Source organism: Sinocyclocheilus anshuiensis, unplaced genomic scaffold (assembly GCF_001515605.1).
Source record: "Sinocyclocheilus anshuiensis isolate Anshui unplaced genomic scaffold, SAMN03320099.WGS_v1.1 scaffold1891, whole genome shotgun sequence".
NCBI classification, from domain to species: domain Eukaryota; kingdom Metazoa; phylum Chordata; class Actinopteri; order Cypriniformes; family Cyprinidae; genus Sinocyclocheilus; species Sinocyclocheilus anshuiensis.
In genome coordinates, this window is record NW_015549560.1 from 846,105 (window position 1) to 868,914 (window position 22,810).

At 36.9% G+C, this 22,810-nt stretch overlaps 1 protein-coding gene across 1 annotated transcript in view; it reads left to right on the forward strand.

Annotated features, from left to right (window-relative positions):
- Window positions 1–22,810, forward strand: part of LOC107657164 (Ral GTPase activating protein catalytic subunit alpha 2) — a 198,486-nt gene that overhangs the window by 103,621 nt on the left and 72,055 nt on the right. Inside the window, exons 17-27 of the mRNA XM_016445189.1 lie at window positions 1,486–1,611; window positions 3,579–3,689; window positions 5,835–5,902; window positions 5,984–6,074; window positions 6,329–6,511; window positions 7,905–8,024; window positions 9,448–9,641; window positions 9,731–9,829; window positions 10,343–10,498; window positions 19,780–19,908; window positions 20,016–20,144. Of these exons, the coding sequence (XP_016300675.1) occupies window positions 1,486–1,611; window positions 3,579–3,689; window positions 5,835–5,902; window positions 5,984–6,074; window positions 6,329–6,511; window positions 7,905–8,024; window positions 9,448–9,641; window positions 9,731–9,829; window positions 10,343–10,498; window positions 19,780–19,908; window positions 20,016–20,144 (1,406 nt within the window). The remainder of the gene's footprint in view (window positions 1–1,485; window positions 1,612–3,578; window positions 3,690–5,834; window positions 5,903–5,983; window positions 6,075–6,328; window positions 6,512–7,904; window positions 8,025–9,447; window positions 9,642–9,730; window positions 9,830–10,342; window positions 10,499–19,779; window positions 19,909–20,015; window positions 20,145–22,810) is intronic.

The following is a 22,810-nucleotide window of genomic DNA, read 5'->3' on the forward strand; positions in this document are numbered from 1 at the left end:
AGCGCGCTACAACGGCCCGGCTTTCAGCTGTTTAGAGCAGACCCCGACGCAGAATCGACGGGGAAATCGTGTGGCGGCGGGACATGTTTTTACATCAACGAAAGGTGGTTTACAGATGTTACAGCATTAAAGAAGATGTGCTGTTCCGATCTAGAAGTGCTTTTCATCGGCGTTACAGAGCACTGAATACCAGGACAGCCAGGCACAAGGAAAGTTTCTTTCCCCAGGCAATCTACCCCATGAACAGTTAATGTTCTCCCATTGTACAATTAAAGTATGTGCAATAACCTTATACTTATTTATCACCCTAAATCCTAGTACATCCCTACAACTTTATTTTATTTAATTTTATTCTATTCCTATTCTATCTATAGCACACCTGTACATACAATTTATTCTTTTTTTGTGGTTTATATTTATGCATGTGTATTTTATTCACATCTTATTTTTATTATCTGTGTTGTTGTTGTCGTCTCCGTGTACTGGAAGCTTGTGACACTAAAACTAATTCCTTGTATGTGCAAACATACTTGGCAATAAAGCTCTTTCTGATTCTGATTCTGATTCTGATATACATCACAATACAGAAAAAAAATCACTTCTATTTAATGCTGATTCTAAACAATATTTCTGTAAAATTGGTGGTCATTTGTTTTCTGTGGATATATTCATACGTTCATTATTAATTTTACAGTGATGAATAAAAGGAGGGTAGATAGTGAAAAGGCTGCTTGTCGGACAACTAGCCATTTTTTTTACTCTCATTTGGTTCTTTTGTGTGTTTGTTTTTGGACCGTTTTTATGTTCGTGAATCGGGATGGAATATTTTCCATCATTCTTTTGCTTGAATCCCAATTCGATTTCAGTTTTAAAGTACATTATCGTAAAGTACATAAAAAAGAAAACACTCATTGACAACCTCTTTTTTTGTTGTTACTGCAGGGTTGGGAACAACATGCTTTTCATTTAAAGTTGAAGTGTGTCATTTTTGAGGATTTTAAAATACTGTCTCCTATTCCAGTTTAAAATGCAGAGACATTTCTAAGTAAGGTGTTTTCAAGCCATCAATCTGAGCAGCCCCACACAGTAACATAAAGAGCTGCAGTGTTGATGTATTTTTGTAGGCCAAATAAGCCAGCATCACCCTGATGATTCCCTTCAAAAAACCAATAGGATTTTCCCTTGGCTTTTGGATTGCAGAAAATAAGCTCTGTGACCAACAAAAGTTGATGATTCTTACAGATTTTGTTCATCAGAATAATCTTTACAAGTGCACACAACTTTTATGAATTCTGAAGCCTAAATATTGGCTCAGCCAGAGGTGTGTGTTTGGTTGCACAGAAACGACACGCTTCACCTTTAATAAACTGTCTTGCTATTACCACAGCTGTAGAATGCAATTGATCCTTTTCCCCGTCTCTCTCTCTCTCTGTCTGTCTGTCTCTCTCTCTCACCTGTGCTCTCCTTCCCTGCTTCTGTGGGCAGCTAAGCGAAGTCAGTCTATCAGCAACTGTGTGCATCTTTGTGAGGCTTTGCCGGCCACTAAGAGTGTGCCCATGCTGCTCCACACTGTCAGCTCTTTCTTACCTGGTATCTCTCACAGACTCTCAGGTAACTTCCTGTTTCCTGTCTCTGTCACAAAACTTTCTTTTCCCGTTTTCTATCTTGCCGTCATCTGCTTTCATTTAAGATTTAGCATAGCCAGGAAAAGGGCAGATAATCCACTGTATTTGTTTTTATAAGGATACTTATATTTTCCTTTCACTCCAGACCGCCAGAGGAAGTGCAGAGAGCACTAATGGAAACACTCACTCAACTTCATTTACGCTCCAAGAACTGAATTAAAGAGTGTCTCTATAAGCAAATGGAACATCTAGTTTTAACTTTAGTGTAGGGATGTTCATTTCGGTTATTTTTCCTAACCAACAACCGACGCTCGTTAACCGATTATTAACCGTTAACCGACAAGATCATTTTCAATTAGAATTGAATTAAATTAGAAAGGATAAGTGTCTGTGACCGTTAAAAATACTAACATTTGTTTCCCGGGGATTAATTTTACATGTGCAAAAAGCAGCAAACAACATAATTTTTTTTTGATGATTCACATGGTCATCATATCACATCACGCACCTGCAGCGCTTCTGCGAGCGGAGAAAAACATAATAAAGCTAGGCTATATATATATAACGAATAAATATAAGCCTATACGAGAAATATATGTTTGCTTAAATAATAAATTAAGAAAATGAAAGAAAAACAAGTAGACTAGTATGCAGAGTTTTGATTCATTTTTGTGCTGCGCGAAAGGAAACCAGACGGCAGAAAGCGCCATCCTATTTTTCTTTAGGCTTTTACAAAAGCACAAAGATTAGTTTTTATTGTGAATGTACACAAATAAAGGCAATCCTTTTACAATTCCCATTATCTTTATGACTAAATGGAGTAGTTGTTTCCACTGTTAGAAGGAAAAAATTCAAGTGATTGCGCCGGTGCCGCATGCGCGCACACAGTTAAGCATTGCTAACTTGACAATGCAGCCTGTTCATTATCATAATAAAATACAGTCAGTCAAACAAATGGAAAAAACACACTGCTCAGTTTAAATATGTAGTAAAGTCTGTGCGGTTAAGCGTTATCACCATACCGCCGTGATGTAATGCAAAACATTTTGTTTTACGTGGATATGGAACGCGAGTGAAGTAGGCTACATAAATAATCATTTGCTATGCAAATACATCGCGAATACGGAAACATTTGATTTTGTGTCGAATGAGAGCCCCAACGTTGGTTTCAGTTTTGTTTTAGCCTAAATGAATTTGTTTTGGCTTGTCGTTTATATTGCTATAGCTTCTTATATTTTTAAATCTTGTTCTTTTCAAAATACTGTTAATTGAAAGGATTTGTTGTGGAGTGAGGGGAACTAAAATAGCCTAGTTATGTTTACAGTGTTTATTATAATGTTTGTAAACATTTCGCGTCAGCGTTAGGCCTATTTCTGAATGAAATAATAAAATGTGACTTATACGCGACTTATGTTTTTTTGTATGTATACGCGTAGCGTATTTTAACCATGCAGCAAACCTTTTTAAATATTTTGATAAATTACTGAAAAAATAAATAAATACATGACTTTTTAAACCGTTTAACTGATTGTATTAATCGGTCAAAATTCTTACGGTCGGTTAACGGTTAACCGGTTAAAATATACATCCCTACTTTAGTGTGTTTGCAGGAGTATGCAAACTTTGTAGACAACCAATGAGATTGAAACCCTCACAGACTAAATGGAAAGCCGCAATTAATAAAATGCAGCTGTATAAGTGCACTATATAACCTCTTTTATTCGATTCTCTATCATAATGCAAATACAAAAGGTGATTTCCATTAGTGCGCTCCACTTGATTATTGAACCACAGTTTATGATCAGATTTTCAGCATGCATGTTTGCCCTGTTAGTATGAAAATGCTAAATAAGTAGAGGGCCCATAAATAGAAAGTGTTTCTTGTGAGTTCTGATAAGCATGGTGATCGTGTCAGGTGCAGCATTGGTGACGGTGTGTGTGTTCGTCCACTAGATGTGGAGGAGTGTCAGCTGTCTGAATGTGAGATGGGGGATGGAGACCGTCCTCTGCCCCGCAGCAGTAGCACCTCTGACATCACACAGCAGATCACCGACACCTTCCCAGGTACCCACACATTACACACACTCATAGACTCATGACTGTAGGGCTTTAGAAATGAATGTTTTTGGTGAAGAGTACTTTTTACATACAGTAGATTGTGTTTAAAATGATGTAGAATCACATGAATCTCCAGTCACTTCATCAGTAGTTTAAGAAAATCAAAAGACAGTCCCAAAAGACAGCAGAATCAGGGAACTGATTTTTACAGCCCAAAATGACTGAATTTGCTTTTCTGAAAGAAAACCAAAACAGCATGTTGTATTTGCAGCATTTATTTCTATTTGAGTTGCACTACTAATAATCATCATATGCTTGGAGACACTATGAGGACAATTATCTGTAAATATGGTCAAAATTCTTACGGTCGGTTAACGGTTAACCGGTTAAAATATACATCCCTACTTTAGTGTGTTTGCAGGAGTATGCAAACTTTGTAGACAACCAATGAGATTGAAACCCTCACAGACTAAATGGAAAGCCGCAATTAATAAAATGCAGCTGTATAAGTGCACTATATAACCTCTTTTATTCGATTCTCTATCATAATGCAAATACAAAAGGTGATTTCCATTAGTGCGCTCCACTTGATTATTGAACCACAGTTTATGATCAGATTTTCAGCATGCATGTTTGCCCTGTTAGTATGAAAATGCTAAATAAGTAGAGGGCCCATAAATAGAAAGTGTTTCTTGTGAGTTCTGATAAGCATGGTGATCGTGTCAGGTGCAGCATTGGTGACGGTGTGTGTGTTCGTCCACTAGATGTGGAGGAGTGTCAGCTGTCTGAATGTGAGATGGGGGATGGAGACCGTCCTCTGCCCCGCAGCAGTAGCACCTCTGACATCACACAGCAGATCACCGACACCTTCCCAGGTACCCACACATTACACACACTCATAGACTCATGACTGTAGGGCTTTAGAAATGAATGTTTTTGGTGAAGAGTACTTTTTACATACAGTAGATTGTGTTTAAAATGATGTAGAATCACATGAATCTCCAGTCACTTCATCAGTAGTTTAAGAAAATCAAAAGACAGTCCCAAAAGACAGCAGAATCAGGGAACTGATTTTTACAGCCCAAAATGACTGAATTTGCTTTTCTGAAAGAAAACCAAAACAGCATGTTGTATTTGCAGCATTTATTTCTATTTGAGTTGCACTACTAATAATCATCATATGCTTGGAGACACTATGAGGACAATTATCTGTAAATATGTTTGACACCAACATATATTATTCATCAATATTTGTCTGATTTGCTGAAAATACAGAATTGTGTTAGACACAGACGTCACTCGTAACATACTGTACATCTACAGTTTTTGACTGTTATGATGTTGTGTGTTGTGGTAATTGTTTTTGTGATTTAGTATAGTGATTCTATTAATTTGAATTATTATAGGTAGATACCCTCAAAAATAATGCACTTGTTTAAATCTACTGGTGAAATCAGATGTTAGGAGGACTACTAAATATTTGCCCCAGTACATTATTAGACTAACTCAATATATAAAATGAAGAGCTGCATTTTTTTTCTCTCCTGTGACCAAATTGAACAAAATGATGTATTTTTAGCATTGGCTTAAAACCTGGAACTAAAACCTTTTTTATTGTTATCACTAAGACAGTATAACTATTGTAATGTGACTGCACTATAAAACAAATGTACATGTAAAAATTATTATTTTGTGACAAGTATATAAATTCACTTTCAAGAGCTTTTGTTTGTGTGGACAACTGCAGTTTCTATGAAAGAAGGTTTACAAATTGCTTTGAAATGCAGATAGACTGTATGCTTATTTAAATCAATCTCAGCCTTCTGCAAATTGCACTGAGCCATATTGCGATGCTTTGCCAAAGCAGTGGCGCAAAGCACTATGTTTTTGTGAACTTTTGTATTGAGAAGGTGGGACAGATAAGACTGTGGAGGGATTGTTATTAGTGATACTGATGTTTATTCATAGTACTTAGCAAAAAGATGCCATTAAACAAATAACATGAACATATATGCAGTGGATTGTTTGCACAGTTGTCGTATTAGCAACATAAACTAAGAATTAGTCTGCTGTAGACTTGCTTGAAGGAATTTGCTTGAAAGTCATAGGTAGCATGATTTCTGATATGTGGGCTACTGGTATGAAACACAGGTCAGAAGAGAGATGAGTCTGTGTCAGAGAGCAGCTCTACAGGGAAAAGAGAGAGCGATGCACCCACGGTCAGTAACATTGCATTGCCTTTGATTCAGTAAATTATTCTTCACATGCTAATTGTATTGGAGTATTGTGGATATTCTCAGATTCTGATCCGGCGGAGCAGCAGTCCAGCAGATCTGGATTATCCAGCAGACGGAGCTCCAGCATTCCTGAAGATTAAACTGCGGGAGAAAAGTGAGCTCTGTCCAACGATCACTCCTGGCATCTTTCACTATTTTTTTTTACAGAAATACTGTTTTTCTTTCTTTCTTGTATTCTTTTTTGTCTATCAATCAAAAGATATCTATCTATATATCATCTATGTATCTATGTATCCATCTATCCCCCGAATAAGAGCCCCCAAAATGTTGTAACTGGCCATTTAGAATCAAGCATTTCAGAGAGCCGTGTAATAAATATTAATGTCAGTATAACCTCTCCTCTGTCAGGTGAGAGTGTGAGCAGTGAGACGTCTAATGGTTATCTGAACGATGCTGAGGCGGGTCTGCTGGCGTGGCATGCGGTTGAGGAGGAACCGGACTCTCCCTCTACACATGACATGAGCATGAGCGCTACCGTGGATACAGTGAGCCAGAGGAGCCTCCTGCTCAGCCACACTGAAGCACTGGCAGGTACCAGAACTCAACACCGCTCATCCCCTCTGATCCTACCCAACACTCATGTGTCCCATCTGTGTCAACCCAAAGCAGCAAGTGCTGTCACATGACTCTGTGTTTGAAAGCTGTGGTGTTCTTGATGTTCTTGTTATTGTTGCCCATTACTTTGGTCTCAGTATTTAGAATGAAGATGAAAACAGAACGCCATATGATGTAAGGAATAGTCCGGGCTAAATACAGCAGCATCTGTGGGATTTTGTCATTGATTTCCAGTTTGGAAAAGTTAGGTGCAAGGTGATTGTACAGCACCAGAATAAACATTACAAATAGACAATTCATCACACTTTATTGAAACTTAAACATTATACATATTAGCATGAGATTAATGTGAATGGTTTATAAATGTACATTTTTCTATGGCTAACTACGATGATTAGAGAGTGGGTTGGCTGATGGCAGATAAAACACCTTATATACATGTCATATAGGCACATAAAAGATCAATAAAAAAAAATTGTGCACAGTATTTGTTACCAGTTTATTATCCATAGACTAGGTTACCACCAGTGCTGTCAGTAGATGAATTTAACCCAGAACATTCCTTTAAATCAGTGGTTCTCAACCAGGAGCCCAAGGCCCACTAATGTCCAAGGGGAGTCAGGGTGATACAAATAATGTAAAAAAGGAAAAGGGTATCATGAAAATAAGCTAAAACAACAACAACAAAATGAAGCTAGTTCTTATTTTAATTCATCCTGTCAGCAACTTTTAATTTCCAGTGCCTTGGAAAACCTGGATATAGTGACATTTTTTTAGACATTTTTTTATAATGACTATACATTCATTGGATTAAAATTGTGTGTAGAAAAAATTCTTACGTTTATAAGATACATGACTGTGGGAGACAGTAAAAACAAGTTCATGCAAAGTTCAACCCCAAACAAATTAAAATTCTGTAATCTTTTTTTTTTATGCATTTTTACATTTTATTATTTTTTATGTTGAATTTATGATTTAAAAAAGAGACAGCAGAGTGTGACGTTATATCATGACCCGTTGCAGTGTCCAAAGAAATATTGCATGATTGAAGTTTAGTGTGACCGCCGCTTTATTTAGTAAATCACAAACGACTGTAAAAGGCATGTAAATTCAGTGGTTAAAAAGAGCCGAAGCCTTGAAGTACATTCGAAATGCCTGTAATCCTGAAGTTTATTTTCAGAGACGTGTCGGGCCTTTGAATAAGGTGGAGAAGCACTGCTTTAAATCATCCTAGCGTCTGCTACTGATTATTCGATGATTATATCAGGATCAGCTGTTGTGCCTCGTGTGTCTTAAGTGTGTTTGATTTCCCTGTTTGTGTGAAATGTGATTCCACCACCCTTCCATCCATCACTGTGTTGTTGTGTAGGGTCAGATTGTGCCGCCCCTCCTCACTGTCCCCCAGTGTCTCCGGCTCTCCTCGTGCCTCATGGCTGCTGCGAGGGCCCTCAGCTCCTGGAGGATGCCATGAATGTGCCTCACCATCTGGGTATTGCACTCATCCTCTCAACCTCCCTCAGACCAAACTCATCTTGTGTACTTCACTCTGCCTCCATCCATCGAAGGAAACATGTTTCCAAACCTTCACATAGGCAGCCTTCTTCTAAGACAACATCTTAACCAAAATGAAACCTCATAAATAACTCATTTGAAATGCTCTTCATGGACAGGAACATGGCGTTAACACTAGGTTTAGTAGTATGTGGCTTTATTTTTTATTATTGGCATTGTCTGATTTCTGTTTGGCCGATAGTGGGACTTTTATTTTGACTGTGCCTAGGAGCTCCCATTCCCATCTTCATTAGCTTGCTGTCTCTGTGTAACAGTTCTGTCTTATTCATTCTTAGACAGAACTTAGAACAAAGTAAACAGTATACAAAAAATGTACAATTGTTATACATGTGTTTTTCCTTTAAATTAAATTGTATGATTGTGTGAAATCATTTGGGTCTTGAATCGGAGCAGAAAATCCTAAATTCATAAAGTCATGGCATTAAATGGTGCATATACTACAACATTTAGTAGCAACTAAACAACTTTAAATCAAGGTACATTTCCTAGATATGCAAACTGAAGATATTAAGTGAGTTTATGCTTAAAACAAGAACAAATATCTGTCAATGGGGTATAAAACTTTGATTTTTTTTTTCTTTGAGCCCACTGGCAAATATTTGTTCATGTTTTAATCATAATCTCATTTCATTTTTATCATGAAACAAGTGTTTCTCAAGTACATGTATCTTGATTTAAGAATCTTTAGACATTTGAACTAAAAAACAAGACATAAAAACCCAAAGGAAGAGCTTTTTGCAATGTGATCAGAAGGTACAATAAAAGTTATTTCCATATTCTAGTGTTTTACTTAGTGTTTTATGAGATGTTATGGCTCATATAGTATGATAGAGTGAGATTGTGGAGCTCATACATCAGCAGGCAAGTACTTCAGACACAAACTGAGCAGAATTATGCAGTTTGTTGCAGATGATGATATTAATATGAGCAAAAAGTAAGATGAAATTCTGCTTGTAATGTAAATCGATGATATCTTTATAGCAGTATAGCTTACATAAAACAATATAAATATCAGTCATCAGTATATATCTCTAATAATATGTCTTAGTAAGAGGATATTTAAATGCTTAGTTGTATGATCAAAACATAGAATGCAATGCAATACAATGATGATTGAGAGATGAACAAATAAACTTTCATCAAAAGCCTGAGGATCAGATTTGAGACTCACATTTGAACAAGATTTTTTTCTAAAAAATAAAAATAAAAATGATGTATGGATAATCAAGCACCATTTATTTCTTATCCAAGTGCATCTTGCATAGGAAGACATTCTTCTTAAAAGTTCAGTTTTTACTTCCTGTGATGTACTCACTCTGTGTGTCTGCTCTTCCTTCCAGACAGCAGTGAGTTTCTGGCTGATGACATCAGCATCATCGCCGGAGGCAGTTTGACCGGTTGGCACGCCGACTCGGCCTTCGTTCTCTGGAGGAGGATCTTGGGGATTCTGGGTGATGTGAACAGCATCCGCTGTGCCCGCATCCACGCCAAGGTCTTCAGTTACCTCTACGAGCTCTGGCACAAGCTGGCCAAGGTTGGTTCTCTCCATTCCCTGCAAAGCCAGGATCACGGTTACCTTAGAAACTAAATGATGACGAACTCTTTCATAAACTCCTGTTTCAGATCAGAGATAATCTTGGGATCAGAGTGGATGCAGACACAGCCGTGGCCAGACCCTTGTTCATCCCTCCTCTGCGCATGCTGGCCTCCTGGCTCTTCAAGGTAACAAGATGTAAATTAGAACAGAATGATATAACTGTAACGATAACAATACAGATATAGCTTTAATAATCATTCTAAATGTAAAAGAACAGCCACAGAGTGGAGTCCACACCACAACTATAACGATAATGGAATAGAGAAACTTCATATTTGGAATCACTTTCAGAATGATTTTTTCCAGCTGATGATTGATCAATAAAGTATTTAAAGTGGCAGATGACAGAACTGCAATAGAACGTTACCACGCACTGGTGAGGTTGCTAATATAGTTATCTTTATGGTTATCATTCTTGGTGTGAACAGGCCTTTATTGGGAATTCATCTGTATTAAATAAGCACAGCGTGTAGGAGAGAAGCAAACAGATGTAAAGTACTAGGTGGAATGCAGATATAGCCCAGTGATGTCATGAATATGCTAATTTGGGCATGCTTTACTGTATTTACTCTGGAGCTGTTGTGTTGACTCGGAATAGGCAGATTGAATACTGAATGACTTATGATGTGTGTGTTCAGGCTACCATGCTGCCGTCAGAGTTCAAGGCTGGGAAGCTCCAGGCATATAAGCTGATCTGTGAGATGATGACCAAACATCAGGACGTGCTGCCCAACAGTGACTTCCTGGTGCACCTCTACCACGTCATGCACAAAGGCTTCACCAGCGACGACCAGGTACAGCTGATTCTGCATGCATGTTTTATTAAACCTGCTTGTGTTCTGTTCTTGGTTTTACACTTCTGTTTGGCACATTATCGATTATAAGCATATATGTGCGTATACATATATACATACACACCAGGAAGGGACATGGCATAGGAGTTGTGGAAGCTCCAGAGGAATTCATAAATCATACTCGTCAAGAAAAAGTACATCCACCAGTAAAGAGGGGTTTTAGACAGACTCAGTAACGAAGCTGTTGTTAGAATTTAATTGAAAATGCATTGCTGTATTGTTTTTCATTCTCTTCTCTTTTATTTTAAGAGATTAATTTGACGGTGTGCCACAAATTCTGTCTGTAGAACTTAGGCCTAAGTATTTAACCTGAAATATCCCTATAAATATAATTTTTTTAAAAATCATGCAGTTGACCACTAGATGGTGCAACAGTCTTTCATTCTTGTGAATGCAGTAAAGGCTCACTAAAGCGGCCTGTTTCTGTATGTGATAATATGCTTCTCTCATAAACATTCACAAAGAATCATTATTGAATAATCAAAAGAGTGTTAGACTGATCTGATTTTGACTAATATACATTCAACTTTTTTTTCTTTAGGTTTTATCCCTAAACAGGTTTTGTTTGTTTCTGGATTTGATGATAATGCATGTTCAGATCTCCAGTGGTGTGTGTGCTGGCACTGCGCTGCGTACCATGGAGTGCCACACTCTTCATTTCGGTTTCTTTTTATTTGGTCAAAAAAATAAGAGCTCTCTGAATGTTGAGCTGCAATGGAGATTGGACAGGAAAGGCAGCGAAAGTGCTTTTGGCCACTGTTGTGGATCTACACACTAGGGCTGGGTCAAAAATATCGATATCTCAATATTAATCGATTCTCATTTTTACGGAACGATATCGATTCTTAAATCCCAAGAATCGATTAGCCTAGCCAGTTTTCAGTTAATGGACGGAACATTGAAGGGTACTTCCCATCCAATAAATCGCAATAAGCGTTGTGCTTTGGTACTGTTAATATGAAACAAAGTCTCAGATTTCAAATTCTGTCCATTGTATTGCAGTATTTAAACAATAAATGCTGTTTTGGCGCTGTTTAATGTGGAGTGATAGATCGCTGTAGCGCCTCAGTTCAACAGACATGAGGCGCACATGAACTGATCATCTCCTCCACATTAATACCAGTTTCAGCACAAAATAAACATGACTAAACATCCGAAGGTAAGTTAAAAGAAAGAGTACAACTTTACAATCCATATTCTGTCTCATGTAATGGCTCAATCAGTGTTTCAGTCACACAAAGACGTCAATATAACAGCTTGTAAACAATGTCACGTAACGTCACATTTACCTCAGAAAAACATATTCATTATACATTTTACTGTTCTTCAGAGTTTAATTTATGTTTGAATAAATCCATCAAGTTTGTATGACAGCCACCATTTAAATGTTTAAATTTCAAAAAAACGAAGTTAAGTAGAAATAGTATTATGTAACTGTAACTTTATTATTGTAAAAACAATAAACTATTATTGTTAAAAAATTAACTAAAATTAATTTTAACCTTCAATGTTATAGTAATGTAGTAGGCTAGCCAACCAACTGACTCTCATGTATATTTTACAGCATTGGTTGAGAGATTTTTTTTCCTTGAGAAAATTTGGCATGTACTGTACCTGATATATATCCAAAATAATCGATATTGAATCGAATCGAATCGAATTGGTAATTGAATCGAATCGCAAGCTTGTGAATGAGAATCGAATCGTGAAATTTGTGTCAAAACCCAGCCCTACTACACACTGTTGTGTGTCGAAAACAGATTCTATTTGTGTCACTGTTGACTTGAAGTCTCACTCAAATCCACATAGGAACAGATTTGAAGGCCAGATGGAGTTCAGAAACAACATGATCGGTAGTGTAGAAGTGCATCACTTCTGCTGTTGTTTTACCACTCACTTGATGGAGCTGTTAAAGTTAAAGGGCACCTATTATGCAAAATCCACTTTTACATGGTGTTTGGACAGAAATATGTGTTGGCGGTTTGTGAACGCAAACACCCTACAATGATAAAAATCCACCCACTTATTTTTTGATCCCCATTAAACCAAATCAGTCTCATCAGACGTGCCGTTTTGATTCTCTAAGCAGTGTGATGTCACATTGTTTAGGCCCCGCCCACGGCCGAGGATTTTTGAGGCCGATCTCCGATCACAGAAAGCAGTATCTGCCTATCCGATCACCGATACCGATCTTTTTAAATCCTTATTTTTATCATGTACAATTATTTATTATTTATTCAGGGGCTGAATTTCATTTTTGAAAATTAATTCCTATCTTAGGTGACTCTTGTAAGAGGATTTTATTTTTATTTTCATTTGAGGGGTAGGGGGGGGGGGGGCATTTTTTTAGACATTTTTCTAAAATAGATATTTATCTCACCTAAATGTTTGATCATGCACTGTATTTTTGTTTTTACAATCGTGTAATTGTTGCACAATAGCTTAGACAGCGCAAGCCTGATTTTGTGAGCTATATGTGAGGTTCACACATACTCCGTTTGCAGTACGTATATGTAGTCCATGTGTGGTACAGAAGCAGCACGAACTGTGCTTTCACACAGGAGTCTGCTACTGATCCGTGGCTGTTTACCACAAACACAACATTTATCCATTATTTTGATTTTAAATCCAAACATTGTTACTTAAAATGCTTTTTCAACATTGTGATTCTTTTTTTACACAGTACAGTAATACAATCTTTCATCAATTATTCAATGCTTTTTACTTTTGCATTTACTTCTACATTTATATATTAAGTTGCTAAAGCAAAACAATTAAACTACTTTTCTTACGTTATCACAAACATTCTAAATTAAAACTTACCACTGACAGAAACAGTCAGCTCTACTGCCTTTTCTTTTGCATTTAAATCTTTATTACAAGCAATCCTGCGTTTCATGAACTTTAATTAAGAACTTTAAGAACTTTACAATTATTGCCTTGTTTATCTAAATGTGCTCTTTTCCTTTAAACCTAGCCAAAAAGCCATAGCCTATGTGTTGACTGTGAAACACAGTAGACTTTAATTATATGCATCTATGGTGTAATTACTACATTTTTATGTCAATGCATGTTCATATTTACCGCAAACAATGCGCGGTTACTTTAATTCAGCACGTGCAGCGCAGCAAAAATAGACTCGGTGCGGAAACAGTCTCTGCACTGCTGCAGAGCACCGCTCCTATACGCACTGCCAGACCACAACCGTGTGTGCAGTGTGAACGCTTTAATCCGTTAACATGAGCGCATGAAAAAATACGCACCACATACGCACTGCAAACCAAGTAATGTGGACCTGGTGTTATGTGTGTGAGCTGCGAGTGTGCATGAGCGCACGGTCTCCAGGAGAGCGCGCGGACATTGAATGGTTTAAACACTGGCAAGAATTAAAAAGAAAAAATGCAATTTATAAACTTTAGTGACAATGCGTCTCTGCCTCAATAGTGCAAGTGACAATTTATGTGTCAACTGTGCAGCGTGCAGCTCGCTTATAGTGCAGACGCGATGTGATTTGAAGCCATTTGCATTCTGAGAGAGAAAGAGAGCGAGCGCGGTGATTCACTCACGCTGTTTGTGAAATTATGTCTCACAGAAATGGTTTCAAATTACTTTATAAGTTATTTAATGAAGAAATATGAATTGTACCTCACCTAAAGCATTATAATTATTTCACCCGCGCCGGACAGAGACTGAGACGGTGCCGCTGCATGTCGAGCCAAACTTCTCACAGCAGCATCATCAGCTTGAGATCAGTTTTATGAGATCGGCCTTTTTAGAGACCGCCGATCAAACATCCCAAAGCGATTATCGGCTGATAGTGATCGGTAGCCGATCAATCGGAGCGCCCCTAGTCCTGCATTACCATAGCGTTAAATATCGCATGCGATTTATCGTGCAGCCCTAATTTAAAGTGATACACACCAAAACAGCTCTTTGTTAGACACGCCCCCAAAAAAGACATTTTTCACTTGTTATATATAATAAATCATCTGTGGGGTATTCTGGGGACACCCAAGACCAATATTACATCTTGTAAAAAGGGGCATAATAGTTGCCGCCGATCAAACATCCCAAAGCGATTATCGGCTGATAGTGATCGGTAGCCGATCAATCGGAGCGCCCCTAGTCCTGCATTACCATAGTTTCGGCCCTCAGCAAGTTGTGTTTGGTTGTACACGCAGCTGCAACGTCAACAATGCCTCAAAAACAATTGCGGTGTTCTGTGTTTGGATGTAAGACTGAACCTAAGAGTCTCCCAACATCTGAGCCACTGAGGACGCAGTGGATTACTTTTATTTCTGAAGGTAATGCGCCTCAAAATCATGTCGTTATAGTGCTTAACTAACGTTTTAACCGTATTTGTGTGCGTGTCGTTTTGGTAAAGCGCATAGCGAACGTTATCGAAGTATTTGTGTGAATGTGTGTTGCTCATCCGTCGTTGCAAATGAGCTGTGGAAACTCTACAAGTACATAAATGTATCAAATAACCATTCAGAGACGTCTTGGTTCATTCTCATAGGTGTGTCTGACTCCGGTTCATACATGTACAGCTGAACACCGGTTCTCTCGCTCTCAGAGCTACCGGCTGTTTATTACTGTAGGTATGCAAAGCAGAGATGTATACGCCACGCCCTCTTCTGAAGACGGGGCTGGAATATGCAGCTCATTTGCATTTAAAGTAGGGCTGCACGATAAATCGCATGCGATATTTAACGCGCATCTTATCAGTAAAGCCGGTTCTGTAATCAGCGGTAAATCTCCATCACGTGCGTGCTTTCACATTGAGCAGCATTAACTACACAGAGCCGTTGTTCACTGACGAGCTGCGCAAAAAATCGCGCGAATATGAACGTGGTTTTGCGCAACTCGTCAGTGAACAACGGCTCTGTGTAGTTAATGCTGCTCAATGTGAAAGCACGCACGTGATGGAGATTTACCGCTGATTACAGAACCGGCTTTACTGATAAGATGCGCGTTAAATATCGCATGCGATTTATCGTGCAGCCCTAATTTAAAGTGATACACACCAAAACAGCTCTTTGTTAGACACGCCCCCAAAAAAGACATTTTTCACTTGTTATATATAATAAATCATCTGTGGGGTATTCTGGGGACACCCAAGACCAATATTACATCTTGTAAAAAGGGGCATAATAGTTGCCCTTTAAAGTTTACACGCGACAGTACAGTTTAACAGCCAGCCAACTGAAAAAAACAATGTGAATTGGGTTGGATATGGGCTGCAATTCAAACACAGTTCAGTGACATCATTCTTTTCTGGTGCACTGAACATTTAATAACAGTTCAAATCATATGTACAACTGTATGCTCTACCTCACAGTAGTGCAAGTACAATGCACAGTTCTCTGCAACTGTTGGCAAATTGTAAGCTCGCAAATAGAGTTTATTGGATATCCTATAGATGCTCAAACACTGCATTAGATTGTGAGCATGGACAACAGCACTTTTGAATCTACATCTAGTGATTCTGTAATTTGGCAACCAAAAAAGTTCATGTTTGCAATGTCAAGCTTAAAAACATGCAGTGCAAGTTAAAAACATGCAGTAAATATGTTAGTTCTTTTTTATTTTGTTTATCTGTATTTTAATTTACATTTTATTTCATGGATAATTAAGAAAATGGCATACAGTGTTTTTTTTTAAGGTTCAGTATGTTTTGGTGTCAATAATTTTCAACTTGTTTTCAGTTAAAAGTATGTCCTAGCAAAGGCTGCAGTAAAACTTGTGATATGTGTGTGGCGGGTTTATTGTTAGGTAAATTTGCTGATTTTTTTTTTTTTTTTAATCAGACAATAATTGTACAGTTAAAAATTCACATTGTGACATTCCTAAGGGTGGCACTTGACTTTGACCATCGGACTATAGAAAGTGCAAACTAAATGGGTGCCTGGCAGATTCTTGGATAGAAAGAACTAAAGTTATTGCTCTGCCTTCATCAGAGAAGAGATGCTGTTGTGAGGAAGATAGGACATTAATGTATGTGACTGAAGATTAATGGGCACATATTTACTGTTAAAATAATAATGATGTACATGTAATTAACACTGCATCATAAAATATGAATAAATAAATAAGCATTGTCAATTTTATGGTGATAAAGTTGATGGTTCACAAATAGAATTACCAGCATATAATAACTCTGAGTCATTCATACATCAATATATATTGCTGTATAATACGTTTTATTGTTTAAAAGAAATTATTAGTAGTGGTCGACCGATGTGGGTTTTTTGACAGCCGATGCCGATATCTTGGAAAGCAGGGTGGCCGATGGCCGATATAAAGCCGATATAATTTTATTTATTTTAATTTATATTTAAGAAATTTGAAATCATTTGAAAATGGATTAAAAATAATTGTGTAAAATAAACATACTTATACTTTACAAGACAAAGCATTTTTCACAAATAAATAAATATTTTTAAAAAACCTAATTAAAAAGGAAGTAAACACGGTAACCAACAGGGCACTCCGTATTCTGGGAAGTTTGTGTGAATATTATTATTTTTTTTTTTTTTTTTAAATAAAGCCAAGGTAACACTCATTTTACATACAGCACGCAATGAAAATGACATGAATATGAAAGTGGGCAACTGCATAAAGCGCAGCATAATTTGAAATCACGAATTTAAAGGGGTCATCTATTACTAATAGTATTAAAGCAATCGTTGTAATACTTTTTTGTATACATTTTAATTCATTTGTTCAACAGTTCTATCTGATTATTAGATAGACTTATATCCATATTAGACAGAACTGAATGACGACAGCGAACAAGAGGGAGAATGTGAGCGGTGTGCGCTCAGGCGCTGCGGCTGCCGTTCTCAGCGCCGTCAAAATAAAAGTCCGCCTCGAACACATCAGCCAAACAGAAAAACTTATCGGCCGATGACGATATTTGAAAAATGCCAAATATCAGCCGATATATCGGCCTTGGCGATATATCGGTCGACCACTAATTATTAGTACAATCATTTATTTTACTGTAGTACAAAGGACGTGAAATGTTGTGCTATGAAATGTTTCTGTGCAGGAACCCTGATCAAACTGAAGCTGTAGATAATGATTAAACCCTTCTTTGTGCACCGCTATAGGAACAGAACAGTCAACAAAATAAGAGCGCTGCCAACAGGTGTTGGATTGCTGGCTGGATTTAGTAAATACACACTGACCATCAGCACATTTTTTTTACCTCCATCGTTTGGAGTCATGTAAAGGTCACAAATTGAGGTATTTGTCTAAGAGCTGCAACACATCTAGAGTCTTCAGATGGAAAGGACGAATCGTGGCACATTCACCCATGTGGCTGTACATATAAATGTCCTTGCACTGCTTGGACAATTTAAACCGTTTGGCCATGTTAAATTGTCACAGACACACATGCTGTAGATTCAGATGTGTTTTCTGTATTTACCGCTGCATAATAGTCCCGCTTTGCAGAATTGCCGCTTCCTACAAAATGCTCTTTTTGGGTAATCACGCAGCAGTTTGGTGGCGCTTAATTACTACTGGTTGCTAAGCATTGCAAAGGTCAGTTATTGCAGAATGAGGGTAAAATGTCCCTGCAGATGCACCGCTTCCACCAATTTCACATCTCCCTCTCAGCGGGACTTTTTTATGCTGCTAGGTTGTCTAGATTGTTTTTCTTTTTTTCTTCGTCTGACAGTGTTTACAAAGGATTCAATTAAGGTAGATGAATGTGGCCGTTACGGAGCAGCCGTGTTTGTTTATGCATTTGTTTGTTTGTGCACATGGCACAGTGATTTGTTGATGTGAGAGAGGCGAAATGGTTGGTGGTTTATAAAGCGGTTAAAGCATACACTGAGTTATGTAATGATTCACACCTTCAGATAACTTATGAAGTCTAGAGATTGTGCCTCGAATTGTTGTATGCGGTTAACCCGGGTTTCAATCTGTCAGTACAAAATAGTTTTACTGTACATTTTTCAAATACATGTAATTTATTGAGAGTAATTTTGCTTTGGCACACTTTCACTGCATTTACATTTAATTAAAAATCTTGTTCTTCATTATTTTGAAGTGAAGACAGCCACTCTGAAACGCAATAGCAATTTTCCAATTGTGATTATGAATCTGTACCGAATCACAGTCAGTGATTCATTCATGAATTAATCCGAACAACTCATTATCTAGTCAAAGTGAGTCAGTTACCAAGGCACTGAATTGTTCATGTCTGTCTGACTTGTGCTTGTGTTGAGCTTTAGTGTGCATGTGACTGATGGTGTGAAAAATAAGTTATTAATTCTGGATTTTAGTATTGATGATTACATGACACATACATATTGACATACATATTACATACTTGAGTTATTTGTGAACTACGCAGGTTGTGTAAACCCATAGCATGAAATGCTTGATAGTGGACATGTCCAGATTTGTATGTAAAAACAATAAATAACATAAAAGTAGCACAAATTTATGCACATGCTTCTTTCCTGCTGTTGTAGCAGATTCAAGTGATATATAAAAAAAAAAAAAGAGTATGCTTGCATACATTTTAAAAAAATGTTAACACGCATTGCCCCATGTGACTTGTAGCCTATGTTTATACTATTTCACACTACACATTTTTTGTTCATTTTTAAATTAGTGCTGTCATTGATTTATATTATACATAAATAGAAATGTGAATTACATATATTTCTTACATATACAGTATACATGTGTGTGTAATGTATTTACATATAAATATACAGTACACACATACTGTATATTATGTAAACACAAACTTTTACTTTGGATGCGAATAATCACGATTAATTGATTTGACAGCACTATTTTAAATACTGTATGGTATATTTAGTTTTTTCACTTGTTTGCACACTTGAATTGCAGTAAAATAAATCGTTATTATAGTATATTGAAGTTTAATGTGTTTATAGTGTATGTTTTGGTAATAAAATAAGATGATGCTTATGTGCAGATTAGTACATAATCAGTGTCTTCATCCATTAGTCTTCCTTATTGTAGTATGACGTATATAAAATTGCTAAATAAGTAAACATGGTTCAGCAAGCAGTGCTTTTTTACTTGTATTACTTATGTACAATAAAAATCAAGCACTTTTATGCTTTTACTTACGGAAAAGTTCAAGTACTTCATCCACCACTGCCAAACAGATTATCATTATTTGATTATTTCTTTTTTGTTCCTCCTCCTTCATGTTCTGATGTGCTCAGGATGTGTTGAACACGATGATTAGGTGGTGCTCACCACGCTTTTTCTTCCTGGGTCTTCCGGGCTTCACCATGCTTGTGGGAGACTTCATCACCGCGGCTGCTCGTGTCCTCAACACTGACTCCTTTGAGGTATTGCTGCTGCTGCTGTCAGTCCTGAAATAAATACATCTGCATCTACACTACATACAGAAGCACACAGCTTCATGTGGTGTTTTCTCCATTCATGCTCATGTCAGGCTCCGCGGATCGAGGCTCAGACAGTTCTTGGTTCGCTGGTGTGCTTCCCTAACCTGTATCAACAGATCCCCTCTTTGCAGTCTGTTCCCGGATCTGAGGATATCGTAGTTGGCAAAGAGGACATGAAGGTATGCCGTTACAAAAGTTAACCAAATCCCACGTTTTATTACACATATCTAATGACGCTTTTTAGTGGAGATTAGCTCTGCGTTCATCTGTTAGAGTTAGAGTTTTAATTTGTTAATTGCATCACAGGTTGCGCATTTTGGTGTGGAACTGTCAAGAATGGCAAATCTGCAGAAGGAGAAGGCCTAGTATCATCTAACAGATTTAATTTAATTCTGTCATTTCAAACCCTTATGACCTACTTTCTTCATGTCAAGATGTTTAGTTAATAATGACTGTCCTCAAACAAAGGTGTTGAAAGGCTTCAGAAGATGTGTCATATGGCCTGCTTTCCTGTCTCTGTCACAGTTTTGATTGCACACTGGGGGACTATGGATAAAAGTGTCATGGCTTGACTTAAACCGTGATACAGTATGTCATTTAATGACGGCGGTGATACTCGTCACCTCATGGTAATTCTTGCTGAATTAGGTTTATCACTGTGTCAAAATGATGTAAATTGAAACCAAAGCCATACATATTTCATAATTCTCACTATCAGTAGGCGCGTTTCCATTACCCTTCAAATTGCGCAAATTGAAATTGTGAATTGAAAATATGCCTAATGGAAACACATTAATTTCGCAAAAACTCCCATATATAGCAAAACGAGGTGCACTCACATGAGGTGGTTTTTCAGGCAATTCGAAAAAGGCAAAGTTTTGCGCAAATCTGTAATGGAAACGCGCCTACTGACAAACATTATAAACTGATAAAATGGCTTTTAAAAAAAAAATTTAAATGATTTGGGATCTTTTTTCCACCTTTCATGAAATATTGAAACCAATTAAATTAATGTACCCAATAAATAGAAACTTTTAAGGAAAAAATAAAAAAATTAAATTACCTGATTGCAAAACCTGGTGGGCACACCTTTTTTATATATAATTTTTACTCTGTTTGAAATTAACCACGTATATTCAGACTTTCACTGAAAAGTAATTTGAATCCTCCAGTCATCATTTAAGTGTTGCAGTTTCTGTAGCATCTTCGTAGTCGCATTGCTCAACTGGCGTTATATTGTTGCCAAAATCACTATGAATTTCTTTACAGCTGTGTGAAAAGTGCTTTACAAATTTACTTGACTTTCAATAAATTGAAAAGAACAGCCCGGATATTCCTGAAAAATGTTTTGTTCCACATAAGAATTAGGTCATTCACGGTTTTTGAAGGTGTAAAATGACAGGATTTGTTTTTAGGTGATCTATTGTTTAAAATATGTGGTGTACAGATATGTAAACCATGCTCACGTGACCACAAGACTGAACCTTGAACTGTTTATTATAGAGATGCACGATATTGGATTTTGCCGATATCCGATATGCCGATAATTTTCAACTCATTTTGGCCGAAAGCCGATGCCGATATATAATTATTTTTAATTTTGGTTAGTTTTTAACAGGAACGTATTTGTTAGAATTAAATAAACAATAATAAAATTATTGTATAATGACAGTACATTGAAGATTTGAAAATAACTATAAATAAACTATATATTAATCACTGCATTTTTTTTTTTCAGAAAGATGTAGTTTTAACCTTAGCATTTTATTTTATGATTTAGCATTTGTAAATGGTCTAAAGCAAGAGTTGTAAAAATTCTGAAAATCTTTTAGAGCTGTCGCTGCTTCTGCTGCCACTGCACGTGCTATTACTGTTTACTCTATCATACACCAAAATCATACGTGTATTCTCAGTTTAAATGCAGCGATCCAAAACAGTGAATCCAATCTTTAATATCGGGCTGATGCCGATATTTACATTTAAAGGTACAATATGTAAGATTTTCGTAATAAAATATCCAAATACTACTTGCACAGTGTTATATATTTTATGCAGTTCTGTATTTATGTTATTCCAAAAGTTCCCAAGGATTTGTAAATCCAGAGAAATTAGAATTTTAAATAATGACTCATCCCTGGTCATTGTCGCCGATCAATGATGTAATATCCGCATATCCTCCGTTTCCGCTTGTAGAAACTATGGCAACACACAGACACAAATGCTACTGTACAGTTAAACTAAATCCACTACGGCTGTCGCGAATAAAATGCAAATGAAATGAAGTGTTGACCGCAGCATTAAATTTAGATCTGCTCAGTGTTGCGCCAACACACGAGTCTGTTGAGCTTATGAATGCAATGGCCAATCACAGGCGTTCAGATGAGTTTTTGTTCAGTGCACGGCGCTCTCTGACTGAATTCAGCTCTCACGCAAATTCTCTCATCATAAACAACAAAGTGCAGATGTACGTATGATGTAAGAGATTCATTCATAAAACCTTGTATAGACTGCTTTACTGATTATAAGGGGAGTTTTTTGAGAGTGCTTAAACATATATATATATACTATGAACTATAACTATAATTCAAATAAGAAATCTATATCTGTAACTATAATTCAAATATAATCAAATTAAATGGTACATTTGAGTTAAGAACATTACAATTGTTTTCTCTGATCATTTTCAAAGTGGAATGATCAACAAGGCTGTGCTTATTTGATCAAAAATACAGTATAATTGTGGAATATTATTGTAATTTACAGTAAATATTTTCTGTTGTAATATATTTTAAACTGTAATTTATTCCTGTGATGTAAAGCTGAATTTTCAGCATCATTACTCCAG